This window comes from Rhopalosiphum maidis, chromosome 2, assembly GCF_003676215.2.
Source record: "Rhopalosiphum maidis isolate BTI-1 chromosome 2, ASM367621v3, whole genome shotgun sequence".
In the NCBI taxonomy this organism is placed as follows: Eukaryota; Metazoa; Arthropoda; class Insecta; order Hemiptera; family Aphididae; genus Rhopalosiphum; species Rhopalosiphum maidis.
The window spans coordinates 32583433-32606363 of NC_040878.1; the positions used below are offsets into that span (position 1 = coordinate 32583433).

General features: G+C 26.4%; 3 protein-coding genes across 6 annotated transcripts; 1 reads left to right on the forward strand and 2 right to left on the reverse strand.

Annotated features, from left to right (window-relative positions):
* Positions 1–8: 8 nt before the first annotated feature.
* Positions 9–3515, reverse strand: LOC113553424 (transmembrane protein 87A). Of its 4 annotated transcripts, none has more exons than XM_026956748.1 (16): positions 3302–3515; positions 3161–3221; positions 2671–2759; positions 2493–2609; positions 2379–2432; positions 2010–2183; positions 1823–1943; positions 1591–1759; positions 1317–1526; positions 957–1077; positions 792–895; positions 640–722; positions 468–574; positions 347–399; positions 241–268; positions 9–166 (listed from the first exon to the last, which is right to left on the reverse strand). In XM_026956748.1, the coding sequence occupies exons 1-16, from the start codon at positions 3404–3406 to the stop codon at positions 125–127; spliced, it is 1638 nt and encodes a 545-aa protein (XP_026812549.1). In that variant the 5' UTR covers positions 3407–3515; the 3' UTR covers positions 9–124. The 4 variants fall into 4 exon arrangements, with proteins under 4 accessions (XP_026812549.1, XP_026812550.1, XP_026812548.1 ...); XM_026956749.1 differs by having other exon boundaries at positions 643–722; positions 2010–2186; XM_026956747.1 differs by having other exon boundaries at positions 2010–2186.
* A 2290-nt stretch (positions 3516–5805) lies between these two features.
* Positions 5806–9180, reverse strand: LOC113552214 (pre-mRNA-splicing factor Slu7). The gene is made up of 6 exons (XM_026954968.1): positions 8989–9180; positions 8735–8920; positions 7200–7496; positions 6905–7128; positions 6540–6846; positions 5806–6483 (listed from the first exon to the last, which is right to left on the reverse strand). Exons 1-6 carry the CDS (start codon positions 9100–9102, stop codon positions 5887–5889), a joined length of 1725 nt encoding a protein of 574 aa, XP_026810769.1. The 5' UTR covers positions 9103–9180; the 3' UTR covers positions 5806–5886.
* A 3377-nt stretch (positions 9181–12557) lies between these two features.
* LOC113552252 (protein inturned) lies at positions 12558–19376 on the forward strand. Its single transcript, XM_026955032.1, has 19 exons — positions 12558–13414; positions 13474–13720; positions 13780–13966; positions 14034–14119; positions 14190–14464; positions 14537–14626; positions 14687–14764; positions 14837–14999; positions 15061–15105; positions 15174–15233; positions 15294–15562; positions 15630–15731; positions 18154–18242; positions 18302–18382; positions 18453–18625; positions 18689–18750; positions 18826–19015; positions 19074–19174; positions 19239–19376. The coding sequence occupies exons 1-19, from the start codon at positions 13308–13310 to the stop codon at positions 19351–19353; spliced, it is 2520 nt and encodes an 839-aa protein (XP_026810833.1). The 5' UTR covers positions 12558–13307; the 3' UTR covers positions 19354–19376.
* The last annotated feature ends 3555 nt before the right edge of the window (positions 19377–22931 follow it).

Here is a 22931-nt window from a genome sequence, read left to right on the forward strand (position 1 = left end):
TAATTAAATTAAAATAAATAAAAACAGTTTATAAGTAAATAGTAGTACATAATAATAAACATTTATACTTGGCTTAGTTTATGTGATGAACTACAGCATTGTTTAAGGCTTAAATTTAAAATGTTTATTGTAGTTTTGACCGCTCAATGGCAGTATTATGATCATCCTAAAATAAAAAAATAATATATATTCTGGTCCACATGTTATACTTTATCAAGTTAAAATAAAACAAATATTTACCTCGCTATAATCCAAAATTGGTACAGTACTAGAAGTGAAAAAATTTAAATACAATGTTAAATTTTGTTATAAAATGTTTAACTAAATCAAAATTTTAGTAACTTACGTTTCATACAATGAACCTGGTATGTTTTCTTCAACCCACTTCAAATCATCATCCTGTTGAGGATTAATTACAATTAATATATTATATAATATATAATACTATAAAACAATTAAATACATACAAGTTGTGTTTGACTTTTTGTGCTACTATTTGAAGCGGGATAGTCTTTGTATGGTGTCACATTAGAATTATGACTGGATGTATTTGTAGTGGTTCTCATCTTCACATCTGAACAAAATGCAATTAACAATGAAAAACATCTTTATAAGCGTAGAATAATAAATATTTTATACCACCATTATGAGTATCTTTAATAAATAATTCGGTTTCGTCTCTATCATCATCTGGAGCGTCTAGCAATGGAGTAAATGCATATCTATGTAACAAAATAAGAGTTGAACAATTAATTGTTATTACAAATTTAAATAAAGCTATAATAAGTTACCTTTGATTGTTATTAGTTGGTCTCCAAAGTATCATAATTACAAGTAAAATTATAGAAAACTCAATATGCCAGAATGCATCGTCTAACCATTGTTCCTTCCAATTCTACAAATATTGAAAACATATTAATATTTATTAAATAATTATAGTTTTTAAATTAACTTACACCACCACAATCTGATAACCGTTGCGTTTTTATAGAATACAGCATGAACAAAGTAGAAGTCATAACAGTAAAACCCAGAACATTGGTAAAATGTGTATATAATTGTAGTTTAACTGCATTCCTTAAAATAAAATAAAATGTGTAAATAAATAATACTTTATAATTGCATGTATGTGTATTATATATATTACAATTATACAATTAGACATCAATGTGATGGTTAAAAAATAAATCCCCCATATAATTATTTCAACCTTTAACAATATTTGTTGATGTAATAAGTTTATTTTAATAAATAATATCATAGACCATAATGATGATAACAAATATAATATACATTAAATAATATTTATTATGTACCTCCGAAGTCTTAAAGCTCTAGTTGTCTGAGTTAGGGCTGCAAATATCCAACAAACAATTCCAGAATCTAAAGCAGCTAATGGTAATTCAACTAATAAAATTTCTGCACTCATATTACTAGACAGTCGAAAATAGGATTCCATTAATGACATTGCTAGATATAAAGAACTAACCCCTAGAACCTTTGGTAAAAGTGGACCTAATCTGGGCCTAAATAATAACAAATACAATTACACAATTATTATAATAAATCATTATTCTACCGAACACTTACTTGACAATACCAAACCCTAAGCTTACAATGATAACTAAAGTCCGAGCAAGTGTTCGTTTCAAGCAAGAAATCACTTCAGCCATAGTCATTACTCCATAAATATTATCTAAATGCCCAGTAAGGTTTAGTTCATGATATTCAGCATAAAAAGCTGCTTTTTCAACCATTCCTGAAGAGTATAAAGAGGTAAATATTTTTGTACTTAGGGTTCATAATTATTTTAGTTAATTACCTAGAAGAATAACTGCTCCAATCCAAAATTGTATTTGAAGCAAATCCCTCCATTGCATAAATAATAAAACCAACCACGTTAAACCAAAAAATATATAAACGAAACACATGAAACCGTAAAACTAAAAAAATATAAAATATAAATAAAATTGTATTCATGTACAATTTACTTTGTTAAACTTAATTACATGTAATAATGGCCAATTTGTAGCTGATAAATATCCATGTGGTCCTTTCATTGAAATTTCTAAATAGGCAGTAAATTTATTATTCTTTTGAACATATCTAGTATCTTGTCTAATTGTTACTGTTAGTAAATATACTCCATCTGTTAAAACTGTATAAACTCGATGATTGGATCTCTGCTTATAAAATAAAACAACATTTTTATCTTTACAGTAAATAGATATAATTAATCTTCTTATAACTAATTGCAAACATTACACATATAATGATTTTAAAATAATATATTTTCACAGTTATATTAGTTATAGTTTTATTCAACAAGTCTAGTTCAATACTACACATTTAAATTTAAACTGATAAAAATTACTTACTTGGTGAAGTGCTTTATTATTAGTTTTATTAGTTTCATATAATGATAAATCATCCTAAAAAAAATGGTTAAAATTATTTACTGAATCATAATATTATTTAATTTGTATAAATACCAAATCTACTCCATTGGCACATGAGTATATTTTATCATCAAAATTTATATGATTCATATATGTACTATTGGTATTAGCGTCATGATTAATATCTTCTATTTGAAGTTGTTTTATAAGCTAAAAAAATTATTTTCAAAAGTAGGTAATAAATAAACAACCATTTAAATAAATAATTTACCCCGCCGCCAAGGTTCAAATAGTCATTCCAACATTGGGGTTCTGTTAGGATCCAACCAACAGAGACATTGAATACATTACTACAACTGACTATAACAAAAATCAAAATTAAAAAGTTTGTTTTGTGCATACATATAACAATAACATCCAGCGCCATACTCAGCTTTAGAAAGCATTGGGAAAACTAAATTTTACCTAAGGGTTAGGCCTCATTGTTAGGGCCAAATTTGTTTTATTATTCACAAGCTAATAATTTATTTGTGTATATATATATATTGTATGACGTATTATTATATAATTGTATATATGTGAATAAAATTTTAATTAATGAAAAAGTTTTCAAGTGGTTGGAGCCCTAAGTTTTATACCTAAGCTACAGCCGGGGTTCGTTGGGATTTTTAATTTTTTTTAAAGCATACACTTCGGATAAATTACCCGAGAAAACTGGTCTGAGTACAGCCCTGGTAACATCAACATATGTATAAATTTACTTTTAATTGATATTTCTGTGCCTTTAAATAGGCTGCCGCCACAAAATTGTATGTAATTATCCTGAAAAAATAAAAATGAAAAATAAATATATTGTCAAACTTTATGATTTGCCGATTACAATGACATGGTAAACACCTCACATTGTCAATGATGGAGGACCATGATCCTTCACCAGGTCTAACTGCATGACACGTAAATGCTAAAAAAGTACAATACAACAAATATATCGGGACATTTGACAACATTGAGAGTATGTCTAACAAAATATCGTAATAATAATTCAAATTTATACAAATACAAGTAAATGTCCACTACGTTTGTCGTTCAAAAACAATACACCATTAAAATTCTAAAACGTTTTAATATTTAATGTAAATAAATATATATCTTATCATAGTTGATACTTATTCCGTGATAGCGGTGTTATATCTTAATAACACATTAGCCAATAGCAATTCAGGACATTTCCGCTATATATTTAAACAAATCTAGAGATAAATATACAATTGAAATTTGATCTTACCTCATACCTCAAAGTTTAATAATAATTAATAGGCTAATTCAGTGGCACCCAATGACCCACGTAGAGTAAAAAATAATGAAATTTCACTGGTTTCATGCAGGACCTGAGGCCTATTCAAAAAAATTGTCACGGATTTGTAATATTTTTAAATTTATTTAAAGGAAATATGAGAAATTGAGAAGCGTAATACATTGGACATTGGAGCATTATAACAATAGCATTTGGAAAGAAATTATTTGAATCAAATGAATATGAATAAATACCTAAATAACTTTCTATAATTTCTGCCGCTCTGGTGAATCCCGGAAAAAAAAATATAAGAAAAATAAACCAAAATGGTAATATAATCAAAGAATTAGTATTATCTATTAGCGACGTAACTTGGGGGGGACTTAGCCCTCCCAATTGTTTTGATTACTTAATTTTGAATAATAGTTTAAGCATAAGATAACGAGATACGTCCTATGCAATATGACGTAGAGAATTATTATAACAGAATTATTTAAAAGTAAATTGTATAAATATAAAATACCTATTAAAGTTTAATTTGCAATATGTAATCTAATAAAATAATTATTGAGAAAAATGTATACAAATTATATGAATAAATGATCACTCTGTAAAAATATAACATAATATAATATTTTTATTACTATATAAAATGCTATTCTGAAAAATTCAATTTTTAAAATTGAACCTTTGGAATGCCTTTAGTTATAACGCCTCATAAGCATCTAGCTGAATCATGGCAACTGGTAACTGGCAAGTAGAAGTGATCTGCAAAGTTATTGCTAAAATTAAAATTAAAGCTGCTGATTCGAGTGTTGATTTTGGTTTTTTTCCCGTGTACAGTATACGGCTCTGGTTCGTTTGGTTCACGGAAAACCTGTGACCGTCACAGAGTAATACTCTATGGAGCGCCACTACCGCCACTGGATCAATTCAATCTAATATTGGAATTAATAATACAAAATTGGAACTGCTGAACATAAATTTTTTATGTTGTCTATTGTTCATTTGTAGACAATTCCACATTTACAATAAGCTAAGGCCAGGGCTATACACGACGTATTCGGGTATTCCGCCACGTTTACTGTTGAATTCAAGATTCATTGTCTTATATCGGAGTAGTAAGTAGCTATACATACACGACGGACGTTTTCATCCGTGGCAGGAAACGCGGGTCGGCCTGCCTAACACACTAAAATATGTCTGATTTAGTAGTATTAAGACATTTATAATGCTTAACTGCATTAACGTATTATAGGAAGTACTGTACAAAGTGTGTATACATGATGCAATATCATTTAAATTTAATAAACGCGCAGCAAAAACCTAAAAACCTATCTGCCTATAATGTAATGGTTGTACAACAAACCAATAGAAGGTTGTTTTTTATTATCAAATGAATACTTTTTATCTGAAGATATATATAAAACTTAAATATTTTAAAGAAAATTTCTAGTTAAAGATATTAAAAACTAAAAAACATTATAGTTTACCAAATATAAATTAAAACATAATCAAATACATTTTTAAATTGTTAGAAAAATTATTTATGTAATATGAATAACATATCATTAATATTAAAGATAAGCCAAACTTCAGTTTTCACAAATTCAAATATGTTTATCCTTGAACTCAAATCCATTATTGAATTGTTCAGCTAAATTTTATTTGTTAATCTATTTTAATTTTAAATTATTAGGGACCATACTGAAAATAAAAATATTTCAGAATAAGGCTATTTATATTTTATAAAATACAAATCATATTTATCAAAGAATTGATTTTGAATGTTTCGGACAAACTTCAAACTGTTGAATTTCTCGAAGGTCGGGATAATAATAGAGTAATATTTATAAATTAGGGTAATAAATGGGCTATTAAAATTATCAAATTATCAAACTATCAAACTCTCAAGTACCTTAACCTTCAAGAAATTCCAACTGTGAAGTTTGTTGGAAACATTTAAAATTAATACTTTAATAAATACAGTTTGTATTTTATAAAATATAAATAACATTATTCTAAATTTGATTAGTTTGATAATTCAGTCCTAAATTATTTACTAATATTTAATTTATTAATGAACTAAAGGCATTAATAATATAAGCATAATATCTTTACACTTAACATGTAATGTAATATATAGTAAAATTGAACATTTTTATGAGAGGATAATACAAATAAATTAAAATATTAAACAAAATTGGACATAGGATCTTCATCTCTACGTTTCTTCATGTGATATGCTTCAATTTCTTCATCAGTAGGCTTAGAAACTTCATACATACTATTATATGGCCGTTTCCTCTCATCCATCTTCATAATTCGATCAACTTCTTTCAATCGTTCATCTTCTTTATCTAATGCCTTTTGTAATGCATCTTTTAATTCCTCTTTTTTAGCCTTCTTTTTCGTCATTTTTTTCTTCTTCTTCTTTTTTTTCTTTTTTTTTGACTTTTCTTTTAACGTTTCAGAATCTGATGAAGATGATGACAATGACGATGATGAACAATGAGATTTTATTGACTCGGCTTTTTTAGGTTTATCCTTAAATATATTAATAGACTCTGGGACAGTATTTTCAATAACAGGGACAATCTTTCCTAATTCTGGTACATTTGTGGATAATGTTACCCCCGATTTGCCTGTACAATAAGAGTTTTGTACCAATGAACGGCAGCATTTATAGCCCCATTCTCCAGCTTCCCAGTAAGAACCCCAAACAGATGTATGATTAGAAGGGTGAACATCTTCTTCATAGCGTGAACGTACAATTCCTTTTTCTTCACCCTAAAAAAAAAAAAAATTTCATTCATATTGAAAGGTAATTATTATTTAAGTCATACTTTAATAATATCTCCTCTTCTAGAATACTCAATGTACTCTTCAGTTTGTGCTAATAACAATTGTACAGGAGGTGTTTGCAAGTGTTCTTCTCCACCATATTTTGCCAATACTGTATTCTGAGTTTTCTTTTTAAAACGATCTTTATGAGTTTCATACTCTTTTTTCAGTTGCTCTAATTTTGTAGGTTCGGCTAATAAATGCACGTCAACACCACGTTCATATGCTTCCCAAGCAAATAACTGTGCTTGTGCATGTTTATTAGTATCGCCACTGAATCTAACAAAATTCTCACCAGCATATTCCACTCTAAAATTGATTAATGAATTAATAACTTTTTAACATGTTAAACTAATTGATAACTTACTGTTCTGGATCTTCTCCAGGTTTATGTGGGTTGTCCCTCATTGACCTTGTTTTAGGATCATAATAGGCAGATGATAAATCTAAATTTCTAAGATATTTTGCTGTATCTTCTCGGATTCTTAAATTTCTAACAGTAATACGTTGTTTGCTGTCTACTTTTGTTCCAGGCATGTCAAAATCATCTACATATTTATCTTCATCATTTTCGTCAGCAGAACTGTTACCCTGAAAATTATATATTTTATAGTAAAAATTACTATAATTTGAATTTAATTGACAAAAGAAATTAAATTTACTTCTCCTTTTTCATCGGCATTTAGTTTTTGAGCACGTAGGTCACGCTTAGCCTCTTCAATTTGTTGATACTGATCGATAATTGCTTTATGTTGAGAAGGATCATATCCAGCCCATCGATCTCGTTTTCCATCAAAATCTTGATTAAGTTCAGGTTGTACATATTCATCTGGCGCAATATTTATGGAATTATGAATAGCTCCAACTTTTCGTGGTCTTTCAAAACAATCTTTTTTTTTATGTGTTATTGCACCACAGTTTTCACATGCTCCTTTACGGAATTTGGTGCTTACAGATTCCTTCAAATTATATGAAAGTAAATATTTAGATAATTAAGTATATATAATATACAGAGATGTTTTTTTGTGAACTACGTAATATCTTACCAAAACAGGAATTATACCTTATTAACTTTAATTTTAATATAACAATAAACATTTTTAACAAATACAAATTACCAAATATAAATACCTGTATAATACACAAAAATATCACAATATTGAAATAGTGGATATAAGTATTAACAGATATAATGCTCGGTAATATATATATATATATAATTTCAATAAATATAAAAATAGTTTATAAGTTAAATGTATGATGCATCATATACCGTGCATTAGGTTACAGGTTACACAGATAACAGGAAATATTTCAAACGCATGACTTTGAGTTTGATTCGGAAATTTTTACTGCATACATTTGTTTTTTCTAATTTTTTACTATTTTTATACACACATACACAGTAAAATAAAAATTTCTTAAAAGGAATTACTATTTTTGATACTGAATCTGGATTGCTTTATTTTTTCTGAGCAACTTTGATCTTTAGTTTTTTTATATCTTCAAAATTGACATTTTTAGGACAGTCAAAAGTTAGAAATAAGGTAATTTATAATTATAATTTATAGGTATTATTATAATAATTTATTTTGATTAAAATTATAAAGTGTATTTATTATTACATCGAATTTATAAAAAAAAAATCATTGGGATTTATTGATAAATTATACCTTTAAATGAGTGATTAAGATAGAGTGTTGAAAAATGTAATAATAACAAATTATCTAATTTAAAACTTTCAACTGCAGATAAAAATGGTTAAAAATTAGAATTTATCAAAAACAAATGTATTTATATGTTTTATACACAGTAAAAAAAACTCCAAATCAAACTCAGCCATGCATTTGAAATATTTCCTGTTACCTTTAAAATTGAACACACATTGTTGGTATGCAATAATAGTTATATATTTTTTATTATCAGTAAAGAACTATCAACAAATTAATTGTTATTAATATTGTTTATGCTACATAAATATCTAATATATTTTAATCTTAACACTGAAAAAGGGATTCAATATAAATAAAAATATGATGCACCATTTAAATAAAATGTTTGGTAGTACATACTGTATACACATTATAAAGAATGTTCTTTATGTGTAAATTAATATTAAACAAGACATGTTGCTGGCATACATAATGTTAATATAACAGATAATCATTTAAATTTAAAAGTGTTGAAAGATACTTACAGTGTTTACACCCCGTTTATACCATTCGTTTAAACTCGAATATTCTTGGGTTTTGCCTGGAACACGTTGATGTTTGAGCGTTGGACCAGAAGTGCCATAATACCATGGTGCTGATGATATATATTGTGGAATATGAGGATTGATATCTTTGCCCTCCTCGTCAACAGCAGCTGGAGCTGTTCCTGCCTAAGTATATTACAATTAGTTATTAACTGTCAGATAAACTAGAAAAAATAAATATTATTTTTACTAACTTTTCGAGCTTCTTCAAGTTCTTTAGCTTTTCTCCAATCTTCACGCGATTTCTTTTTTGGTTCTTCTTCATCGTCATCGGTCTTGGTTTTTAAAATTTCTGATATAGTTGCCATTGTGTTAGAGGAACAACAATTCAGCCTTTAATTCGATTGGTCTTATTTGGATAAAAACTCTAAAATCAAAACTGAAAACAGTCGAATAGCTAAATAATATTATCAATAGTGTTATCACTTGCTTTGATAGTTTATCATGGAAAAACACTCTAAATGTAATTCAATCGTAAACCATGTTCATGCGGCGTCGTACATAGACTACCAAAGGTACACCTCATGATTATAATATAGTAGGTATAATTTATTATGTATTTAGATATAGAGTACATAGATAATAGACATGTAGTGTATTTTTGGAATAACTTACAACAAAAGAGGTAACTATAATTGCTATTTTTGTTAAAATTTTCTGTTTTGTCAAAATTTGAACTTTTTATGTATACTGAACAGGTATATTAAAATAGGTAATTTGTGTAAGAACAATTTATGAGGAATTTTGTACAAAATAACTTTCTCAAAAATAAAAATTGTATCATACATACAACTATACATATATACAACCAAAAATGTCGTATAATTTTGATAGCTATCATTAATATTATATAACATTGTCAATATTGATACCGTGATGGATGGTAGTAAACTCTCCCGATTTTTAAAAATCCCGGGTCAACATTTTCAAAGTTGCAATAAAAACAAAACAAGCAAAAACAGTAATACAAAAAATAATTATAAAACTATATCTTAAAAAAATATTAGATAATAAAGACAAAATAATAGATACCATAAGTTTTTTGAAATCTGTGTGTTTTTATTAAGAAAAAAAATTAAATTTAAACATTTTTATTTTATTATATATTTTGTATTTATTTTGTATATTAGATTTATTTTATGAATTTTTATTTTTTATTGTATTTCTACTATAATATTATAGCTCAATGCTTATAGCAGCTAAATACATTAATTTATATTATTATTATTATTATTATTATTATTGTATGATCGACTATTTTTAAATTAAACTTAAATATATATAAGATTTATTGTATGATTTTTTAATTGGTAGTACTAAAGACCCGGAAGAGTTCACCATCGGGAGAGTTTACAATCGCCCGCCATGATAATGGATTGTTTGATTTAATTATACACACAATTTCAATAAAAATTATTATTAAATATATGTATATTAATTTTCAGTTGTAAATGCTATACAAATTATAATAATTAAGAGTATAAGTTGGTAAAAAATTGGCTGCTGAGTATCAAATGAAACCAATTAACTATTAATTAACTTTTTAAGTCATATTAAGGTATAGGTGTATGCTAATCAATCATAAGTATTAGCATATTAAAAGCATTTAACTATTTATTAATTATTATTAAAAATGGATGATATATAAATAATATTATCAAAATACTATAATCAAACAAAAACAAATAAATAAATACAATTAATAATTGACCGTCAATTAAAAATACAATAATTTAAAATTACTTATAAGTGTTATACCTAATACCAGGTGTTATAACCAATTGACCTCAAAGGTTGTTTTAAAAATGTACCAGTTGCCCTCATCACATTATTGCTGCGTGAAATCAAATTTATTTTTATTGTTTTTCTAAATTTTTAGAAAATATTAGTTATTTTTTCAACAAATTATTTTATCTTTTAACTTAGAAACATTTTATTTTATACTATTTGACTATTTATATAAATTAATACTTATGTTATAATTCAAAGAAATGACCGAGGAAAAGTACAAAAAATTAGAAAATAAATTTTCCTAAAATACATACTTTATATTTCTTTTTACATACTCATAATATATAAATAATAAATAAAAAAAAATTCTATTTTTTTTTATAAAATAGAGATAGGCCATATATTATACTACAGTTTTTTCTACGGTAGACCACATTCATTGGAAAACCGCATAATAGGAGATTTCCATAGGCCTAATTTGAGGGGTGTTAAGCCACCAAAATCAATCGTAGCCCCCTTCCTCCCAAATGGTTTGTATATATCCCCTCTTCCACCTTTATATATCTCAGGGAGCATACACACAGTACATACTACATACATGCAAATTATAATAGCCCCCCCCAAATTTAAAACTCAAATTTCGTGTATGGAGATTTCTCTAATGATTATGGGCTTAAAGGTTTTGGATTTCATTTTTAACAATAAAAAATCGTCTTTCTAAAAAAATATCTTGTCACCAACATAAGTAAAAAATCCACCACCCCTGTACTCTTATAAGCTATAATTTCTGTCACTGGCGTTTGGATATTCATTTTCATCGGTTTCATATTTATCTCATGTTCAATTTCAATATCTTTGGCTCCGTGTTCAATATTGTCTGCTGTTTTTCGGTCTACTTGTATAAATAGACATCTATTGTATTAACGTTTCTCTTGAAAAAGGTATTTGTTTATTTCGACCACACAGTAATAGGCACCCAATTTTGTCATTTTAAGAAATGATTGTCAACATTTCGGCACAAATTGAACGAATTAGTTATTGTGTGTGCGGTATGCCTCTTCCTGTCCACTGAACTGTTCAATTTTTCAAACATACAGGAAAACATAATCTATGAATAGTTAGCATTAAAATCAACATAGGTTTATTATTACTTTATTAGTAACATTATTATTTTTTATATTTATTAAATTATGTTTTTTTTGTATACATTTTTAATTTATAAAAATAAATAGCAGATATTATATTGGTACCAGATCGTTTTCTTTTCAATTTACTCAAATGAAAAAATAATTGTAAATTATTGAGTAAATAATTTTATTTAAGGTTATTAAGTAAAATAAAAGTTATTTTTTCAGGATAGGGGTGGTGAATTTTATTTGGCATAAGGGTGCAAGCTGTTAAATCCACCCCTGGTTGAGATAGATCTAGATCATTAAGAAATTATAGTCATTTACTCTTTAATTTTTCTGTTATTTTACTTTCTATTATAATTTTCTGTTAAATTTACTTTATGGATTACTAACTTTTGGTATGCGTTTTCTAAAAAATTACTACCGCCGTGGACAAATTTGCAATAATATGTGTTACACTGCCTGCACTTAAGACACGATTTAAAATCGTTTGTATGTGAATATAATATGATATAAGTTAGGAACCTAATATTTATCCGTGGACATATTTACATACAGGGATGGGCAAGATACTCAAAAATCAGTATCGAGATACTAGATACTCAATACTTACATTTTAAATATTTAGGTATTCGATACCCGATACTCGATACATTTGAAAAAGTTAAACATAGCCTATGACGCATAGGATTTTTTTATACACATTTAGGTAGGTTGTATAGGAATATATTATATACATATATTGATAAAAACCGTAAATACTAAATACTGATTATTATAATATAGTCAATAATATTGTGTAATGTATAATATTCACTAGTCAAGGTTTAATTTAATTGATATCGTATATAACGTCTAAAAAACTTTAAAAACTAATAATTTATTTATTTACTATAAATTATAATAATTAATATAACTTCTTATTTCTTTTTAAAAATACTAATTTTTTAAAAGTAATATCTGATAATTTATTCCTGGTAAGATTATGAATAAATCCTGCTAGGGATAACATACGCTCAATTGATGCTTAAACATACTATTAGTTAAACAGTCGAGGTTGGTCCAATAGGCGAGTATAAATATTCCTAAAAAATTAATTTTTCAAAGTATTGCATTAATGTATCGAGTACTTTACGATAAAATTATTTTATGAAATACCTACTCGATACATTGACTAAAAATGTATCGCGATACAAGATATTTCATATTTCATATAATTGTATCGAGATACAAGATACAATTGTATCTAAGATACTTGTATCGAAGTTACTGTCCAACTCTGCTTACATACCATAGAGCCATAGAGGCATAACGCATAGACATATTAATAAATTAATATTATTACTTATATACTTTATTTATTTACTTTTATTTTTTACTTCCATTATCAAGAAAGTGGAAACTTCAATGCATAGAGTAATCTGTGTTTTGATGAGAGTCATCAAGAATTGATAAGAATGTACATCTAAGGTGTAAGTCATAGAGTAATATTACTGTGTAAGTGGTAACATTTTTAGTCTATAATAACTTAATTCCTTCAATTTATCATATTATTTTTACTTATTATATTCATACTGTTCATTTAATTTATATTTTATTACTTGTATTGTTTAATTTACCACTGTTGAAGTTTCCATTAGTTTTTTTTTAATATGAATGAAAATAATGTTTTTGGTAAATCTTTCAAAACATACTTAAGTGATACTGATAGTTCTTCAACTCATTCATCTTGTGAATGTAACGATGTCAACTCAAACGTGTAAGAATATATTTTTCTATAATATAATATTCATTTTATAATATTTATTATTTCCTAAGTTCGGATTTTGAATGGGAAAATGAAATAAATGACCAGGGTGAACTATTTTTTGTTAAATGTTCCCCTCGAAAACAGACAAAATATACCAAACACAATAAGATTGAATCAAATGATGCTCCAAAAAAGACCAAAACCACTGCAGGGAAATTGGTTAAGCTTTTGAAGCGTAAGAAAAGGAGTAGAGATAGAAATGATGGTTCCAAACATACTGGAAATCCTAATAAAGTCACTTTTTTGGACACGCAAGTATGGACCTTAGTTTTTAAGTAAAATATGGATGAGTGTATATATATTTTTAATTCTAGGAAGGTGAGGTGAGAGAAGTGACAGTTGAAGTTGAAAATGATAGTTTTAGTAATCTTGGTAGAAGAGCTACATTAACTGAAAAACTACTGGGCTTAACAACAACAGTTTTTGAAGACGGTTTGCGTATAATGGTAGCATCAATTATTCCAAATACTCCTGTCGATAACCAGAGATCTATAAAAATAGGTATTATTGTAATTTGATATATATCTCTCATATCTGAATAAAAAATGTATTATTATATTATACATAGGAGATTGGCTTAAAATTATTAATGGGGAAATTGTCACAGCTAAAACTTTGGATCAAATTCTATCAAACATAACTCCACCAGCTACAGTAATATTTTATGGAATGCAATATTGAATAGTTATATTGGAGTATACAATCTAATTTACATTGCCATTAGGTTATGCTAGTTGTTCAAAGAGTCGCAGTTAGCTTAGTTGGTGACGATAAACACAATAACCAACAGTTATCAAGTTATTTATCTTTGAAGACTATTAACGATGAATTTGTATCAGAACTTGCTAAATATCCTGTGGCTGTCATGTACTTGATATCTGAAAATCCAGATGCTATTTATGTGTATCCTGGCCCATTATCAATATTTAATCAAATTAAAGGAGCTTTTCAAACTATTAGTCACATTGTTCCACAGATTGTCAAAAACCAGACTAGAAGGTAAAACAAAAAATTATAAATTATAAAAATAGTATATTTTACATATTTTCTTTGTATTATTTTATATTTTAGTACATCAATGATATGTGATGATCAGCTTGTTCATTCAATATTTTTGTTTGAAGGACAAGGAACATTTATTTTTATTGCACCAGATTCAAAGTAAATACTGTATGATAGGAATACACACAATATATTTATAGATTTATTCTGTTTGATTAGATTAAATTTAACCTATGCTGATTGGATGGCTTCTAATATAGTAAGAAATTTATGTTTCTGCTATGAAAATTTAAATAGGTGATTTGTTTATTCTGTATCCTTAAGTTTTATTTTATTACATATAAAATATATTTATTTTTATAATTTTAGTTGCTTTTCAAATGAAGATAATCATTGTTCATTAGATAAATACTTTACAATCATATTTTCAAAGTTATATGATATTAATATGTTTCATAATATAGAAAATTCTCATGAGATTGAAAAATATTTACCTGCATCTAAGAGTATTCCCTTGCTAAGAAGCATTCAAGTAAATATACACTTTTCTTTATATATATCTAAATACATAATTTGTTAATATTTATTTTTAGATGGAACTTGATGATATATTAAATGAATTCGAGGCCAATTATGTAGTATGTATTTTTATACAAAAGGTTATTATCTAAAAAATTTATTTTCATGATTTTTATTTTTTAACTAGTGTGAAGATACCAGAGAACCAAGACCATACTTGATTATTGGTACATCAATTTATTACAAGGTAATTAAATTGACACATTAAAATAGCATTAATTAAATTATACCTAACATTTTATCATAGGAATACTTGTTGTCGTCCCACTTAAATTATGAAGATCATTTAGATATTCACATGTTTTGCTTACAAAATGGTTTGTTTCACCTGCTTAATTCGGAATACTTAGAACGTTTAATAATATTCAGAAGAGTATATCCATCGTCAGTTAGATCAAATAGTACATTTGTCGGCTCTGTGTACACTCTACCAAAAGCTAAATGGTATTTATTAATAGTTGGACGTGGCAACAATCTTATGGCAACACTCCTTGAAGTTGGTCCTTGTTGTTTAAAGTAAAAATATAAAAAGAATAATTTTGGTACATAGTTAGGTTTTATTTAATTTTTATTTTTGATACAGTAATGAAGTACTTGATGGACCCAATGTAGAATATGTGGAAGAAGCTGAAGATACATTAGAAAGTGTTTTGAATATGAATGTTGATGAAGTTGCAGAAAAGTGGTACTATATAATTCTGTATAATAAAATATTACAATATAACATTAATTTATCATTAGTCAGCCATGGTTAGAACACCTATATGTTGTTATATTACTTAAATTAAATAACATATGATAAAATTTATATTTTTATTTCATACACTCTAAGCTAATGAATCATAATTAAGTTGACCAGCACTGTTAATTTAAAGTGAGGTGCAAATGGTACAATGGTATTTGTTAATCATTTTATGTACATTTCTTTTGGATCTTATTGACCCTATGGTATTTATTGTTTTATATCCTGGTGCTGTTCAGTTATAAAAGTGTAGAATGTCAAACAATTACAAGAGAGTTTGATGTGATTTATGACTGAAAATACTTTTATTATTTTCAAACAAGCATGTATAATATCTCATTGAGGTCCATATGACAATCAATTTCTTATCTGTGTATGACTTACAGTACTACATACATTTCTGTTAAATTCTATGGCAGCTATGAGACTCCTTATAGACCAGTGTTTTGTGAAGGGTGTGCCGTGAAATTTGTAAGGTGTGCTACGATAACTTGAAATTTTTTCCGGTCCTAAACCACTTATATTTGAAAAGTAGATACAGTGGACGCCGCTTAAAAGACTCACGGATGTAAGGTTCGGTTTCTTATTAGACTCAAAATCGTCTGGAACAATCCAGGCATATCCAAATACATTATAAAAAATTTGGTTATAAAACTCAAATTTTGTAAAAAAAAAAATTGTAAAAAAAACATTTTTTGTTAAAATTTAGAAATAAATTAGTTTTCAAAAATTACATATTGTTTTGTGTTATTTCTGGTTTCAATTCATGCTTTATAATGTGTGTAATGTATGTACAGCTACAAATTTTATCGCATTTCACATTTTTTGCAATTATCGTTATTATAATATGAGTACTAGAAATATATTTACAGAATATTAGCTTATAACTCAAAACAAACCAAAATTACAAATTTTTTTCATAAATAATAAATACATCATGTATCTTTAATAATTTTTTATTAATATGTAATAATTTTTATAATATTTTGTATTATAATTTTTTTTTTTTTATCAGAATTTTTAAATTTATTCAATAATAAGTAGGTAATATGTAATATTATGTATTAAAGTAAATTAAAATATGTAGTAAAATAAAATTCATAAATATGTAATTAAAAATTTTTTTGTCCCGCTTGCCTGTAAGATTTATTTGGTTATAAGACTAATTTTGGGACCAGCACAAAATGAGTCTTTATAAGCGGCATCATTTTCAAGCTCTACCTATGTTAGCAACTTTGATTGTAAAATACATATTATAACATTGTGTTCCTAATCTTATGCCACATATTATGTATTTTATTTTAATGGTAATAAACATCTATAGTATTCAGCAGTATTTAATACAATAATTTTAATAAATTAAATATAATAAGAAATATTATTTCTTAAATCGTTCAAAGAAAAAATTAAAATTAAAGTTTATTCTCATAAAACTGTTATTATTAATTAATAATTTACATAAAAAGTCAGGACTTTACTTTGAGGTATTAGGGAGGGGTTAATAATCTGTCATATAGGGAAGACTTAATTAGGATCCATGATGAGTTTGGTATGTTAACACTGTGAGTATATAACAATTTAGACTTCTACTGTAGTCTTTAAGTAAATTATAATTTCAATACAAATTCTTCTTCGTTTTGTCAGTCAGCTGTGTCAGATTTCTTTTTGGAGTCAATAATTTATCAGTTTTATTTTAATACATGATTATGTGTTATTTAATACATTCACAAAATACTGAAAATATTTTTAAATTATCCTGAAATTGTGTTTTTTTCTAAAGCTACTAACAATGAGCATAGGTATGTTTACAGGTCTTGCATGTTCTATGAAATTTGATCTAACTTATATTATAAATTGTGGTGCATAATATAACATTTTTTTTCTCAGTTTCTTATTTCATATATATTTTTTTAATTTTCATCATGCGGACTTGTAAGTAACGCTTTTAAGACTATAAAAATTGATAATTCTATTGCAGTAACCTTATCCTCCTGAATATGCCACTGTTATACACGACCTGTGAATGAGGCCTAGACACGCCTATGACAATGAGTTAATAATGATTTGGACACATATATAAAATAGTTTAAATTGTAAATGATGACTTTTAGCTATGTAACAATATTGATAAGTTTATTAATTTTAATTTAAATCACATTTTATAAGTGATACATTATAATTTTTGATAATAATGTTACAAAAATCAGGGGGGTAAGAATAATAAAAATGTAATTATATGTTTGATTAATTTAACAACAATATAACACAATGTATAATTCACATCACTAATGGTTTTATCTTTTATAGATGTACATAATATCAAATTTTATTTTGAATATTCTAATAATCGTTCTTTATTTTGTAGGATTGAAGGTAATATTATACAAATACACCAAATGGAAAACATAAAAAATACAGCATTAAATATGTCTGTATATAATAAACAATCAAGTGGTAATACATTTTTTATGAATTTTTGTTTGTATTATAAATTATAATACAATTTTTTTCAGGTTTGCAATCAAAAAAACCAGAAATAATTTCAATATTAAAACATAAAAATGACATCACATCAAATTCACAATTACTTAATGGTAAGATATAAAATATAATTCAATTGAATTATTACATTACATTAGATAATTTAAAACTATATTGTAACAGATTCTAGACAATTGGATTCATGTTCAGAAACAAGTTTAACGAGTAGTGGAGCGCCCAGTACAGAAGGCAGCACATATGTGCAAGGTCCAGTATTTGGTCGTCGAGCTGAACGCATGATGAAAGCTTCATCAATTGAGTGGTCTGATAATTCTGAAGATGAATATACCATTTCAGTAATATTATAAATGTTTTTATTAGGGAATACTCAAAATATTAATTTATATATTTAATTTTAGGATGGTTCACGGTCAATAGATATGACTGATATTACAAAGAATTTACCTGTATTACCTAATAAGTAAATATTTTAAATTAACAAATGATTTGTAATTTATAATAATTATTACAATTTAAGATTAAAATATTTTATTAGATTTAGTTTAGGTAAATTATGTATGCTGTTTCGTTATCTTGATATAAACTGTCACACTGGTGTCATGTTATGTTCACCGTCCATATACAATGAAGATAATTCAAAAACCAAAGATTTATTCAAAAATATTGATGAAAAATTTAATTCAACTGTTACTATAATACGAGATTTAATTGATGATTCAAATCAGGTATACATGCATGCCATAAAAAATAAATAAATGAAAATTATTTCAAATTATGTTTTAGGATGAAAATAAAATAAATGAGATAGGGGTTTTATTTCAAATACCTTCATCAAGCACAGATTCTCCAAAAAAATCATCCATGATAAAATTTTGGGTAATGGGGTGAGTAATTATTTTAAGATAATTATTATTTAAAATCATGAATACAAATTTATCAACATTTCAGAAGATTACTCAAAGAACCAAATAAACGAGAGTTATATGTTTGTTATGAAGAAGGGATACCTCAAAATATGGTTGAAATTGCATTTAAATTGTGTACAAATTATACAACTGGATAGAAACAAATTATGTTATAAAATAAACAAAAATCTTTACATTTTTTTTTCCAATTATAAAAAAAATGTTGGGTATTAATAAATTTTGAACTTTTCTCAATGTACAAACTAGATTCAATTTTTTATCCAAAACCACCCTAAAAATTAAAAATTGAAGTATTTCATTAACAACTTATCGTGAATACATACAAGCAATTATTGTAAGATCAATCCATTCATTCACTAAGAATCAAATAAAAAAAAAGGTACGCAAGTGGGTATTGCTCTGCTGTATAGTAGAGATGGAGAGTAGATCACTGGTCACTATAACGGATATGTTAAATTTGAAGCAATGACAGGTATCATTTTATAAGAAAAACGATTCTGAACGGAGATGATTTGTTAGTCTATATTAATTAATAAAATATATTATATTATTAGTAGTATATAACTTATATAACTATAGCTACTATTATATTATCATTATTGCTTAGAAGTTTTAATTTTATTCATATTCTGACTCCCAGTCTCAGAGGTTAGTCGTAACTCCAGTGGCGCCGATCTATATTTCATGTTATGGGGAAAAAATGCTGGTGTTAGACCCACCTACTAAAAAAATGTTTAGTTAGTTATGTTCGAATGGTATATTTATTTCAAACTATATACATACAAGATACTGCATAACAAACTATTTTTGATTATCACCCTTCCACCCATAAATATTTTTGGGGAATTTTCCCTAGTTAATACTCGTGTTTGATGCTACTGTTAGTACATATACCAAATTCGAATATTAACAAAACTGGATATTTTAACGAAAAATAACGATTATATATATAGTTATTTATTTTGTTTTAAGTTATTACAAAAATATTATTTAAAGACACCAATTCGTGTATTATTATTTAACACTAACAGAGAATTATTCAAAATATTATGTAGATTAATTTTAAGCTGCTTATACCATAAACTTATTAAACACCTGTAGTGGTGGCTCATCAGGGGTCTTTGAGATAGCAACTCCTCATAAAAAAAAAAGTAGTTAAGCAATAAAAAAGTTTGAAGAAAATTGTAGTATAATTTAATATTTTTTTTTATTTTGAAAATAATTATCATGGTTTTCGATATTAATATTGATTATTGATAATATTATAATATTTTGTATTATATTTTTACATTAATAATGAGAAGACGGGTGTCATTCAATAATAATACGGACGAAAAATACCGATAACAACAACTAATTACTAAGTTATGCCAATGGCAGAAACTTTCAATGAGTCTAGTCTCTATGTACTGAACAACATCTATACAATCTATCCCGCCATCGACCTTATCATGCATATAAAATTTGTATAAGTACACAATTGAGTCTCTCGAACGGCAGACTCCTGAATAAATTTAAATGTCTGGCTAATAATAGAAAAATATAAGTAGCTAATATAGTAGCTTTTAGGCTATTATTATTATTTTAATAATAATATTACAATATAATAATACTGTATATAATCTATGGGTATGGATCTATCATATTAATCTATCATCTATGGCAATCATCAATCTTCGCTATTTGTCGGAGACGATTGATGGTTGTATTTTAACGGAGAAAAAAAATAGACGTACAAATCGTTAAACCGTAATTTAATATATTATATAATATTTTACACGCATATGCCGTTCTGTTCAGCTTATTTTTATGAAATATCTCAATATCTTCAATTCGAAACGCGGTAAAGACAGACAAGGAAAGGTGTTCCTGGGTCAGAGATGTGGTTACTGAACGTGTGGACATTAAATATGACACAACTAAGTTCCACAAAAAAAATCGATATTTACGTGAGTTTGATTTTCTATACTTTTGAAGCTTTAATTTACTTTTTTAGACATAAAATAAATACATACTTATTGCACCGGACAATTTGCTACCCGCCGGGTGACGTATACGTATGCATATTTTATTCCCCAACGCGCAATGCATAAAAAACGTGAGACCGAAAATACATAATCGTCATATTAATATATTACCAGACCCATTAAATATAATGATTTATATTTATTTTAATTCTATAAATAGCATTTTTCATTTTTAACTGGCCGAGTACCTGACTAATGTAAATTTTTTTTATCCCTAACAAAAATAAAAAGTTTTCCGAAAAGACGCATTAATATTTTTTTATAATTGTCTGAATTTTGAATTTTCAAGACATTGGATATCCATTTCATATTTCTGTGATAACTGTTTCTGCTCAACCGATTTTTGTTTTTTTGTAATAATTTAAAAACGAATAACTGTAGTTAATGTTTGCATTTCTTAAACATATTATAATTTTCAAAATATTTTAACTATACACTTATAGGATAAAATAACAATATCATAATACCATAAATAGATTATTATATATATATATTAATATCGCAAATTATCTGAGCATATTAACATTAGAACTTATTGATTATTTTAAAATCAATAAAAATAGTATGAGTAGGTATGTATTATTTCTAAACAGGACAGTACCGAAACGCCAATGATATAGTCTCATGTGTATACAACGAGTCGAATGTAGTATGTCACTATAACGAATTTGTACAATTTGAATTCAATTTTCTATGTATAATACATTAATGCATTGTGTACAATGTAAAATTATGCTGGTCAAAGATGGTCTTATTTTTTAGTGAGAAATTTTACCAGACAATTATTAAAATAATAAAATTATAATTTAAAAAATAATTCAGGATAATATACAATTATTATGATTTTATGTATGAAATTAATTAGATACCAAAAGTTTCGGATGCAAGACCACTGAAATATAATAATAAATCCTATAAAATCACAAAGAGTTCTATAAAAAAAACATTATTATAATACTTATCATCCATGGCAAACGAAAATCGTCGTCATTTGTAGGAGACGATTAACAATTCTAATAATTTTATTGAACAGTCGTCAAACAACAGCCTTCAGTACATGACAAGTACTCTCATTTTCATAAAATATTTCAATAATTCCATGCCGAAGCGTAAAGAAGACGAATTAAGAAATAAACTAGCTGTTTCTTCGGTGACGGTGCACGTTTGAACTTTAATATGGCACAGCTTGATTTCGCCGAAAAGCGTCGAAGGATACTTGCGTAGGTTAATTTTCCTATAATTTTAGAGTAGTAATAAATTTAATTTTTATATTTTAAATAATGATTTGTACAAGCTGCCACCCCGATTACTTAGACCTATATTTTATTTCCGATCGTCAAATGCAGTTGGTCGGCAACTGGCGGGTTATTGTATACGACCCGTTATAAATTCTTAAACAATGAAATATTTTTTTAAATATTTTATTATTTTAAAGTTCTAGATAATATTTATTTTCAGAGTAAATGATTTAAGAAAATACAATTTTTTTCTGGTCCGCAAACTGTTTTTAATTTGTGAATATGGCATGAGAGTTCTAAAAGGTTAAAGTTAAAAAATAGCCAAGAATAAAATTAATTCGTCAATTATACCTTGGATCCTGGACGTAGAAATGAATGTATATTGATTTTAAAATCAAATTGATTTTTTTTCTATCTATTATGAATTCTTGTAGCAAATATGATATATTT

Excerpts from the sequence above, each read along its gene's own strand:
- LOC113553424 (XM_026956747.1), bottom strand. The coding sequence starts at position 3,406 with ATGTTGTCAAATGTCCCGATATATTTGTTGTATTGTACTTTTTTAGCA. Across the intron at positions 2,760-3,160 it reads CACAGAAATATCAATTAAAA|TCAGTTGTAGTAATGTATTC; the intron begins GTAAATTTATAC and ends TTTTTGTTATAG. Across the intron at positions 575-639 it reads TAAAGATACTCATAATGGTG|ATGTGAAGATGAGAACCACT; the intron begins GTATAAAATATT and ends CATTTTGTTCAG.
- LOC113552214 (XM_026954968.1), bottom strand. The coding sequence starts at position 9,102 with ATGGCAACTATATCAGAAATTTTAAAAACCAAGACCGATGACGATGAA. Across the intron at positions 7,129-7,199 it reads ATGCCGATGAAAAAGGAGAA|GGTAACAGTTCTGCTGACGA; the intron begins GTAAATTTAATT and ends TATAATTTTCAG. Across the intron at positions 6,484-6,539 it reads GAAGAGGAGATATTATTAAA|GGTGAAGAAAAAGGAATTGT; the intron begins GTATGACTTAAA and ends TTTTTTTTTTAG.
- LOC113552252 (XM_026955032.1), top strand. The coding sequence starts at position 13,308 with ATGAATGAAAATAATGTTTTTGGTAAATCTTTCAAAACATACTTAAGT. Across the intron at positions 14,627-14,686 it reads TTTATTGCACCAGATTCAAA|ATTAAATTTAACCTATGCTG; the intron begins GTAAATACTGTA and ends CTGTTTGATTAG. Across the intron at positions 14,765-14,836 it reads TGCTATGAAAATTTAAATAG|TTGCTTTTCAAATGAAGATA; the intron begins GTGATTTGTTTA and ends TTATAATTTTAG.